Here is an 11,700-nt window from a genome sequence, read left to right as displayed (position 1 = left end):
GGCTGCAATATTTTTTTTTTAAATCCCACAAATTCAGGGAACTGACCATTGCAGAAATAGCCTATATATATATATGCATATTTGTTCAGGGTTAAAGAGGTAATTTTTCATTTAAGGCAAGCCTTTTTAACATAACTTCAAATTTGTCAGTCATACTATAAAATTTTTCGTTGCATATAACTTTTTTAACTGTGGAAAAATTACTTTAGCACAGCATTATCTTTGTGACATTTCCCACAGTGTTTCCATTAAAACGTAATGGGATAAAGTGTTCTGATTTAACTCTTTCCACACCATTTATGGCACATCGCTTCATGGAAAAGTTCTGTGTAAACCAGAAGGAGCGGATAGAAGTTGTTTACGCACAAGTATTCAACCGCATATAAATCAAAATTACCTAACGTTATTGAGAAAAATATTGACGCCCACGAAGTTTTGGGGGTGTATGGAAGCTTGTTTCCACCACTGAATAATAAATAAATAATAATAATTGCGACTTTTTATCTCACAATTCTGACTTTTTTTCTCACAATTGCGATATGTGACCCTGGACCACAAAACCAGTCTTATGTGTATTTTTTTTTTAATTGAGATTTATACATCATCTGAAAGCTGAATACATAATCTTTCCATTGATGTATGGTTTGTTAGGATAGGACAATATTTGGCCGAGATACAACTATTTGAAAATCTGGAATCTGAGGGTACAGAAAAATCGAAATATTGAGAAAATCGCCTTTAAAGTTGTCCATTTCTATTGGCGATAGTGCTGCATCCATTCACAAAAATAAATGTTTTATATATTTAAGGTGGGAAATTTACAAAATATCTTCATGGAACATGATTTTTACTTAATATCCTAATGATTTTTGGCATAAAAGAAAAATCTATAATTTTGACCCATAGGCCTACAATGTTTTGTTGGCTATTGCCACAAATATACCCGTGCGACATAAGACTGGTTTTGTGATCCAGGGTCACATATATCAAGTCAGAATTGTGACTTTTTTTCTCAGAATTGCGAGATATGAAGTCAGAATTGTGAGAAATAAAGTCGCAATTCTGAGAAATAAAGTCGCAATTACGAGATATAAAGTCGCAATTGCGAGATATAAAGTCGCAATTCTGAGAAATAAAGTCGCAATTGGGAGATATAAAGTCAGAATTGCATGATATAAAGTCGCAATTGCGTGTTATAAAGTCAGAATTGTGAGATATAAACTATTCTGAGGTAAAAGAAAAAAAAAAGTCAGAAATGCGAGATGTAAACTCGCAATTGTGAGATAAAAAGTCACAATTATTATTATTATTTATTTATTATTCAGTGGTGGAAACAAGCTTCCATAGGGGTGTTGATGGACTTGATCTGTGATAATTCATGTTTTGATTATTGTTCTGAATCCAATCCAGACAAAGTCTTTAACAAAAACGCGATTTTCTCAGCTTTTTGTTCGAAATGCTGCTTTTTAAGTTAAACTAACTCACATTCAAATATTGATTTTTTTTTTTTAAGCAAAGGTTCTGTTCTATCTTTTGATACACTATGTTCACTGTTTACATAAATATTCTGGGTCCCATGAAAGATCTGGCGCTGACTGGCAACTTAAAAATAATATTCTGGCAGGGAAAGAGTTAATTGTGATCTCACTGTCATATAGTCGAACTCAACAGTCATTACAGTTGCAGACATAAAGCAATAGAGACTCAGTTCCAGTGTTTTAATGCATCCATGCACTTAATTTCAAGAGAACTGAACCATCCTCATACATAGTGGCTTACTTTGGGATAGGTCAGAGGTCTAAATTGAGTATGTCTCTTACAAACATTCATGTGAATAGTATTATTATGTTTTTAGAGAGGATAGATTGTCGTTTTTTATTCCTTTCTTCCCCCTGCTACAGTAAAAACAAGCCAGTAGGAGAACTTTGACCTGATGATATTGAGCAAGAGATACACAGGAAACTCATGCTCCATGCATGTGTTAACTTACTTTATTTCACCCTCTTTCATTCACATATGATATAAGAATATGATATGTATAAGACAACTAAGCAGGGTTTACATTAAAACAAACACTTCAAGTATAGTTTTACCTTTATTAATCTGAATTACCATAGTTTATGTGTGTTAGTTTATCTGCAGTTAGAGCACAGATAAGGTGGTAGCCCTAAAACAGGATGTGGTGATGCGTCAAACAGGAAGTAAGCCTTGTCAGATACATTAATGTCACGTGGAATGGGTGTCTGTCTTCTCATTTGACTCACAGACCTAACTGCTTTTTCTTCTTCTTCTTCTTCTTATAATAATAGTTTATGACAAAGCAACATTTCCATTTTAAGATGGCCATTTAAAGTTTACCTGCTATGTTCTTGGCCATTGTTACAGTTTGCGACAAAAACATTTCAATATGTACTAATTGTGTTATAAGGTACTGAACAAAGTATGCTCCAATAGGCTTTTTAAATGACTGAGACCTTGGCTTTTACAGCGGTTGACCGCATTAAGGACATCATGGACATCAACAACTGTCAGGATATCAAAAAGAGGGGTACACCTATTACAAACAAGCATTTCAGTTTGTTTGGTAAAAATTTGCCATTTAGTCCACTTTTTGAAGTATCTACATCTGGTATGTAGCCTAATGAACAATACTAATGAATGCATAACGATTTAAATAATATGTGATTCTTTTTTTTGAGCAACTTATATACTTTGTTATTAGGCCTTTTAGCACTATTGTAATTATTATTAATTTATTAATTAAATATGCATTGTTGTATGTGTAACATAGGCACTGAAACATCCTCTTTTTATATGTCTTTAGTATGTACTTTACATCTGCACATCTATTTTATGTACATTATGACATTAATACAGTACCGGTCAAAAGTTCAGTGTCACATGATCCTTCAGAAATCATTCTAATATGATGATTTGTTTTCAATGTATCAGGTTCCAAAATAATATTAAGCAGCACAACTGTTTCCAACATTGATAATAACTGAGTATCAAATCAGCATATTAGAATGATTTCTTAAGGATCATGTGACACTGAAGACTGGAGTAATGGGTGATAAAAATTCAGTTTTGCGTCACAGAAATAAATTATATTTTAAAATACATTAAAATAGAAAACCATTGTTTTAAATTGTAATAATATTTCACAATTTTACTGTTTTTTCTGTATTTTTGATCAAATAAATGCAGCCTTGGTGAGCATAAGAGACTTCTTTCAAAAACATTAACAATAACTTGCAGTATGTACAGCACACATAAAGAAAACTGTATCAAATGCCTTAAATTGTAATTTAAGTACACCTAATATAAATTGAGACCATGTAAAGTGTTATTGCTGAGCCTACTTACCCATTTTGACTTTGCCATTTAGACTTTAAAATGGAGAACAGTGTGGCATTTTAGTTTCGTTGGCACTAGTCGTAACACAGAGTTATAAAGATCTGTCTGTATAAAATCCTCTGTAAAAAATGTACAATAGGTTGCATACGTTGTTTCGGATATTACACAGAGGTTCGTAAAGACATGAGGCGGAGAGAGAGAGAGAGAGAGAGAGAGAGAGAGAGAGAGAGAGAGAGAGAGAGAGAGAGAGAGAGAGAGAGCTGGAGTGATTGTGAGGGGCGGAGGAAAGAGAGCCTGTTCTCCCCGCTTATCACACTCAGAGCAGTGCAGAGAGACAGTCGGAGTAACAGCGCTCACTCAGTCACTCAATCAACCGCATTCTGTCCGAGCAAAGCCCGAGCTGCCCGAGCCTCAAGCATGGTCTCTATAATCTCAGACCTGGACCCTCTCAAGAGCTGGAACGTGTTAAGGTAAGACCCGAGCCGACCCGAACATGCATGCGGAGAGAGAGCGAGTGTCTCCATCTGCCCGCGCTGAGGACGCGCTCTTCCGCTCGACTCCAACACAAATGTTGTGAGAATTACGCACGGTTGCGTGTGCCATTTCGACTCGAAAAAGTGTGTGTGGGACTTTTTTCCCCCCCTTGAGTTCGCACATATACTGTCATGTGTCTGACGCATGGAGTGTCTTATTAACCCTTTGAGAGACCAAGCCCTCCCCCGAACTCACCGGGAATGAGGAGGTTTATCAGACCGGGCGCGTCTCATCTCATCTGTGATGCGGGATGATGGTGCCCGGAGCTGAGAAGACGCGGTGCGCATCGCTTCCAGCTTATATAGAATAGTTCATTAATGCACTTTAAGTCAATCGACTTTTTTTCTTTTTTTTTTTTTTTTAAATACCCCCTTAGGATCTTGATATGATATGGCATTGCGCATCTCAAGTTATTGCGCAAACAAGTGTTCGTCTTTAAAGTCGGTTTGTTTGTGTGTCTTTGGTTAAACACTCTTGGATATTTATCTAGTGTTTCTCAAACTAAGCTACCAAGACTGGACATTATAGACATGCTGAACCTAACCCTAACCTTTATCTATGGACATTTATTGGCATTTTTTGGACATCATACCTGCTTTCAAAACTGCCCAAAATGTTAACTAGGGTGTGAGATGGGCATTGTGTAAACTCAGTTCTCTAAGTTTTTGGGGAAGTATAAAAGGGTAACTGAAACCACAGAAAGCATGTCATGATGTCAAATTGTTCCGCTTTAGTTCTCGGAAGCCTGCACGCTTTTAGAGGACAGCATATGACCCAAAAATAAGATTAAAAAATATTATTAAATTAGATTAGATAAGATTATTAATAGTTTTAAAAAGTTATTCACTATTTTTGTGCACATTTGCATTATATAAAATGGAAACCTTGTTGTATTATTTTAATTTAATACTGTGAAGCTGCTTTGATACAATCTGTATTGTGAAAAGCGCTATACAAATATACTTGACTTGACTTGACTTGATATAAAATAAATATTTTAGTAAATTTGTTGACTTCATAAGCTCCATCCCTGATGTTTTGGACAAATAAATAAGAGGTTCAGTCAGAATTTCTAATGTCACTTTAAAATCATGTTTGTAATGAGGGTATGAAGTGCTCAGGATCTGAATACTCTGGATCTTCATATATAGTTCAGGATTCTGGGTTGTTGTAAATTGGGGCGCCACTGTATTCCACACTGAATTATGAAAATAGATCAAGGGTATAAAGATGACACGCTGTGCTCTCTCAGAAGAAGTGTTATTTTTGGTCAATTATTTATTCCGATAAGCAGGTCACTGCCTTGAGTGCACCAAAAATGCACATACATGGCACATCCTCAAATGTGTACATGCTGTTGGATTTTTTTTTTTTTTTATGTGTAAATCCTGTATTGATAGAACCCAGTCACAGTCTTGCTTTAATAGCTTTACTGTGTAGGTGACAGACAACTGCTGCATTTAAGTAGACGTTTCCTGATCGATGTAGCACTATTAGTCAGTATGTTCCTTTTCTTTCTCGCTGACTGACACTCACAATCACGGTTCCACCCCAGAGCCGTTCAGGGCATAATCTTCTGTTCAGAGCCGGAGAGAAGGGGCTGATGAGGGGGATGTGTGATGGATCGCTATTTGTCTTTTCTTCTTTATTAGTGTAGAGACTCTAGATTAGCCAGAGGAGCAGCTGCTGGACCGCCTTAATAAAGACCAGCTTAAGTTTTTCTTTTGCTTCTCTTTACGTTTCTCTCTTTCTTATGTGACTCTAGGGTACACTGCACTGTGGCATTCTTTACAGCCTAATGAAGCCACCAGACGACCCAGAACAGTGTTGTCTAATTAGCACACACTCGTGTGTGTGTGTGTGTTTATGTTGCACCCAATTAACGTTCTCATTATCTCTCCTTTAGTTCAAACCCCTTTCTTCTTGTCGTCCTTTATTTGAGTGTAAATCTGAGAAAATAGAGAGCAGATAAAAATTGGATCCAGAAATAACTTTTGCTATCTATTAAGTTGATTTTTTCCGGGTGCGACTTTGACGTGCTGCGCAAACAAAAAACTCCAGCGTCTGCGTCTCCTCGAGTTTCTACCGAATCAACACCTCTGAACATCTCGCCGCCCGCTTGCAATCATTTCAGCCAGGTTCAAATACATCATCTTGGATGTGACGCATCGTAACGATATCGGATTTTTCTTAGGATCAGTGCAGTGGAAATTTCCGACGTGCTTCATTTCTTTTTAGGGCTCAGCTCTCTGCAGGATCACTCTGTCATGATCCCACTTTTCCTTCATGAGGGCTTGATGCATTTTTAACACGGACGTCGTTTGAACAATAGACTTGCAGATTTCTTTTGTATTAAATGTGTTTTATCATTTACAAAAGAACTTGATGGACTGATGTAATTTTGTTACATGCAAATGCCAAAGAACATAATAGTGATCTATCTATCTATCTATCTATCTATCTATCTATCTATCTATCTATCTATCTATCTATCTATCTATCTATCTATCTATCTATCTATCTATCTATCTATCTATCTATCTATCTATCTATCTATCTATCTATCAAATCTAAGGGAATATGAGAATATTGTGTTCACCTCCGCAACTTTTTACCTTCCTCAAACTTGCGCGAATATCTTGCGAAAAACGAAGCCAAGAGATGCAACTCTGTTCTGTCACTGCAAGCAACCAGAACAAAAATACCATGGAACTCATGTCCGCCCACACAGACACACACACACAATGAGTCACAAGCACATGCATAATGTCCTTACACACACATACAGGCACACAACAGCCTCTCTGTCACGCTGACACACACACACTGTGCTCTGCGCGCTTCGGAAGGCAGGTTGAGTCGGTAATGAGAGGCAGCATGCTTATTAATACCACTTGATTACATTGAAAATTACTTTAAATAACAATGACAAGTTGTTGCTTTTATTGAATTAGCGGAGAGGCAGGCGGGGGAGATGATTTGATTAGAGGCGTATTTAAACACGACACTTGGTGTTCTTGCGCCTGATAGCAGGTAAACTTGCATTCTTGTTGTGTTTTTACATCCTTCTGTCTTTCTCCCGTTTTAGTAAAACAAGGAATCAAATTGTTTTTAGGCCAGAGAGAGAGAGAGAGGCGATGGTAGAGAGGCAATGGAGTGGCAAGCATCCGTCTTTAGCAGTGGGTGACCTCTGACCTTTGCAGTGTTGGTTTTAATGAACGCTGTTAGCGGCAACGGCTCAGAGTGTGTGTTTAAGCCTCTGCCCAGGACGCATCCGTAATTATCTGGCTGAGTGGCTTTTCTGTGCGCGTGCGTGTGTGTGTGTGTGGGCGGCTCATGCCGTTAGCCTGTCCCTTATCCTCGGCATTAGTGGCTGGCTGCAGACAGTGGCGCACAGACGGGCGGCGCAGATGAACGGCGTTGCATGCTGATCTCTGCACCTGTACCAGCCTCAGACACACACGGCCGTGCGCGTCACTCCTACCCGTCAGGTCTGGGCACTGCGCCGCAACGAAGAGAATAAGCTCCTTAACTGAGCAAACATATCTACAATAAATAACCTACAATATATATCTGTCTGTCTGTCTATCTATCTTTCTATATGTCTGTCTGTCTATCTGTCTGTCTATTTATCTGTCTGTCTATCTATCTTTCTATATGTCTGTCTAGGTAGGTAGTCACGAATACAGAGAGACAGATGAAGAGTCTGTTTGATCAGATTGACAGAAAGATAGATAGTTAGACAGCCAGATACACATATAAACGTGACAGATAGAAATATAGATAGACAGATAGACAGGTATATAGATAGAGAGAGAGAGAGAGAGAGAGAGAGAGAGAGAGAGAGAGAGAGAGAGAGAGAGTGATAGATAGATAGATAGATAGATAGATAGATAGATAGATAGATAGATAGATAGATAGATAGATAGATAGATAGATAGATAGATAGATAGATAGATAGATAGATAGAGAGAGAGTGATAGATAGATTGATAGAGAGAGAGAGAGAGAGAGATAGATAGATAGATAGATAGATAGATAGATAGATAGATAGATAGATAGATAGATAGATAGATAGATAGATAGATAGATAGATAGATAGATAGATAGATAGATAGATAGATAGAAAGTGATAGATAGATAGAGAGAGAGAGAGAGAGAGATAGAGAGAGAGAAAGAGAGATAGATAGATAGATAGATAGATAGATAGATAGATAGATAGATAGATAGATAGATAGATAGATAGATAGATAGATAGATAGATAGATAGATAGATAGATAGATCAAAATAGAGATAAAAAAATCCATTCACTCCTTTTTTTTTTAATCTTCAAAAAGTCTAAACACTCAATAATCAAGCCATTTGGATTTTCTGAGCAATATGATGTCATATTGCTCAGGCTCCGCCCACGACCGCTGACGGACTGTCCCGTATTAGCATATTTCCTCCCTCAGCCATTTGTATACTGTCTGCCAAGGCATCACTTACGTGTCTTGTGTCGACACCCCTGAATAGAAGAGAGGGGTGGAGTGAGCAGTGGCTCATTATCATTTAAAGAGACATGCACCGAAATGGGTCGATGTGAACTGTTTTTGAGGAGGTAAAAAGGGTGTTGTTTTACTCAACCATTGAGAAATTTTAACCAAAGTATGTTACAAACTTTACATGAAAACCCTAAAGAATCATACCAACTTGTGGAAAATGGGCATCCGATGACCCCTTTAAAGTAAAATCAATTAAAAATGTGTTCCTGTAAGTGTATATTTGTTGTTTTCAGTTAGTTAGTTGTGTGCTCTTGTCCTGTGAAAGCTCACAGTAATGAGGAAGCGGTGGAGGAAGAGATGTGGCAGTGCAGGCTGGAGGTGAAGACAACATTTGATGAGTGTGTGCGTTGGATCCGCTGCTCTCCAATAGAGTTCTGTATTATTGGCTCTAGTCAGTGTGGCGATGCACTGCCCTCCGCCGTCTAGGCAGTGTTACCCATTATGCTGTCTGCGTATGTGTGTCTGTGCGTGTTACCAATATTGTTCCAGAGTCTGACATTTTAGGAGGCTACGTGAGCTACCCAGATGGGTCTGCACCACTTGAAGTTAAACCCCCACCCCTCTCACACACACACACACACACACACACACACACACACACACACACACTCTCTACCTAGAGAACGTAATTACAATTATCAGCTCACCCATCACAATTACAGCTGAAGGAGAGAGAGAGAGACAGGGAAATGAATGCAGTCAGAACAATAGATGCTCGAAAGAATGAGACAGCGAGAGATAAAAGTCGAGAGGAGATGGATGGAGACGGAGAGAAATCGTATCACTTTTTTTATAGACCTGCCGTTGTACTTCCTGTGGCCCGAATAACACTATCCTTGACAAACAGAATCTCCTTACATTTCCTGTGCAAAAGAAAAATCTCTTTAATGTCTCAATAGTTTCTCAAAGAATGCAGTGAGATTCAATGGAGTTCTATTTGAAACTCTTAGTCCTGCTTGTCAGATTTTTCTAGTGAGGAGGAAAAAAAAAACAACTAGTAGACATATTTTGCATTTCAAAAGAATCACCAGATACAATACAAATCTGAGATTATTTATTTCTCAGCAAAGTTTTTTTGAAGATCTGAGCTATGTATTTAGTTTAATTTTATATCTCGATTCTCTTTCTGTTTGTGTCATTTGTCTCTTTTTTAATTCTCATAAATGTGACTTTTAGGAGACACATCTGATACCTCCTGAGCAACATTTGAGACAAATTTACTGGTGTTTCCTGATATGGTACTTTAGTATTTCTTGCTATTCCGAATATTATGTGAGAGTGTATGTTTGTGTGAGACACAGAAACCGACCCACCCCCATTTGGCTTGTTGAGGCAATTGGGAAATGGTCACAGGATTTTAATGAGAATCTGTGTGTGTGCGTGTGTGCAGTGCATTGTTTAAGCCGTAGGAGAGCGCAGGGCTCAGGACAGAGACTCTTTTCAGGCCGCGCTGAATGTCCATGATTAAAACCGGCCTGAACGTCTGACTGTCTGAGAGAGAGACAGAGCCTATTGTCATCTCTCTCTCTCTCTCTCTCTCTCTCTCTCTCTCTCTCTCTCTCTCTCTCTCTCTCTCTCTCTCTCTCTCTCTCTCTCTCTCTCTCTCGTTCTGTGTGTGTAGGCAGTTTTCTATGATAAGGTTGAAATCCAGAGAGGCATATCAGTGCTGGTTTCCTCCTACGCTAGCTCTGAGAGAGGAGAATGTGCTGCAGCTATGTTTGAGGAGAGTACTTCAGGAACCATTCATAGAGCTTTCACACACACACACACACACACACACACACACTCACACGCACACGCACTTCTACCCATGTAACTAGCAAACGGATGTTTCACCTTGCTGTCGAAAGTAGTACCATCTCTTTTCTCACAAATGTACATGCACACAACATGAACCTAACTGCTAAAGATGACATGAGGACATTCCTTAATGTATTTTGTCAGATATGTTTAGTAAGGTATCTGTTATCAGTTTTGTGTAGAACAAGAAGGTGTTTTGTGGTTGTGTTTAGATGCTAATGCTAAAGTCGTATGCGATTCATATTTGGCATTACTACTCTTTATTTAGATTCCCGCATCAATCTTCCCGCTAAACTTGGCAGTAAATGTTAATTTCAGGTTTTGTCAAACAATCTTAAAATGATTAGGGCAAAAGTAAGCAAGATATCACTGACTGTTAGTTCTTTGTGCAAAATCACATGGGTGTTTTGTGGTAGATGCTAAATGCGAAAGTCTCATGACATTAATTTGTGGCATTCATACTCTTCGTCCGAGTCCCGCATTGACGTTCTCTCTGAACTTGGTAGCAGATAATGTTAATTTAGAGTTTTGCGAAACAATCTTAAAAATTAGGCACATACTGTAAAGCATAAGCTGCGTATAACCAAATACAGACTCTTTCTTAATACTCTATTCTAGCACTCTTGAACTCAAAATTTAGTCTTATTTTAGCATGTAGCATCTGGGAACTCTGAATATTACATTATAAATGCACTGGGGGAAATATATTTTGGCACTCTTGGCTGCGTATGAACACCATGTCGTTTATATGTGAGTGTGTGCTGCTTTATGAAATTCTCAGTCAACAGTAGAGCAGGATTATTGTTGAAGTGCCTGGATTCTGCAGCCTCATGCATATTTACAGAGAAACACTCCTCATGTTCACTGCACTCCTTTATTAAAAAGAACGAAGTGTCTTTCCAGATGCTTTGCTTTGGGAGAGAGAGATGACACACACACACACATGCAAGAGGGAAACAATCTATCTTTGGCCACACGCTGATATCATTTGTTAGGTTTTTACGGCACAGTTTAAAAAGGTTTGTGGGAAGAGGTTGACCTCCATTTTACTGTGACATGCATATCTACATGTTAAAAACGTGGTGAATGAGATTGTAATTAATTGACTGGACAAATACATTTCCATTACAGACCACTGGAGTACAGAAAACTAATTTATACATGTGCTTATGTAGACCTATAATGTGTGTTTTTGTTGTTGTTTTTAAATAATGTCTGACAGGAAATGACAATTAGGTTCGGTCTTAAATCTTGTGAAATTATCAGACAGTTTCTGAAGTTTATGTGTTGTCCTTTGGACATGGATATCGCTTTGAGTTTGCATTTTACCTCAAGCGTTTTCTTCGTCTTTAGGCTGACACTGTGATAGCTGAGCTAAGCTAAACATGCTAGCATCTAGTATATTTTTTTTTTCCTCTCTTGTCTCTTTTTCTTTCCTTTTATCCTTCGTTGTTTTGCCTCGCTG

At 38.1% G+C, this 11,700-nt stretch overlaps 1 protein-coding gene across 34 annotated transcripts in view; it reads left to right on the top strand.

Moving 5' to 3' along the window:
• The first annotated feature begins 3,647 nt into the window (after positions 1 to 3,647).
• celf2 (cugbp, Elav-like family member 2) overlaps positions 3,648 to 11,700 on the top strand; it is a 143,646-nt gene continuing 135,593 nt past the window's right edge. For all 34 annotated transcript variants that reach the window (XM_081363774.1, XM_081363761.1, XM_081363772.1 and 31 more), the window contains exon 1: positions 3,648 to 3,827. In XM_081363774.1, the coding sequence (XP_081219900.1) occupies positions 3,775 to 3,827 (53 nt within the window). In that variant the 5' untranslated portion in view covers positions 3,648 to 3,774. The remainder of the gene's footprint in view (positions 3,828 to 11,700) is intronic.

Source organism: Scardinius erythrophthalmus (assembly GCF_964197995.2).
Source record: "Scardinius erythrophthalmus genome assembly, chromosome: 4".
NCBI lineage: Eukaryota > Metazoa > Chordata > Actinopteri > Cypriniformes > Leuciscidae > Scardinius > Scardinius erythrophthalmus.
Note: the sequence above shows the minus strand (reverse complement) of the source record. Positions and strands in the feature narration are given on the sequence as shown.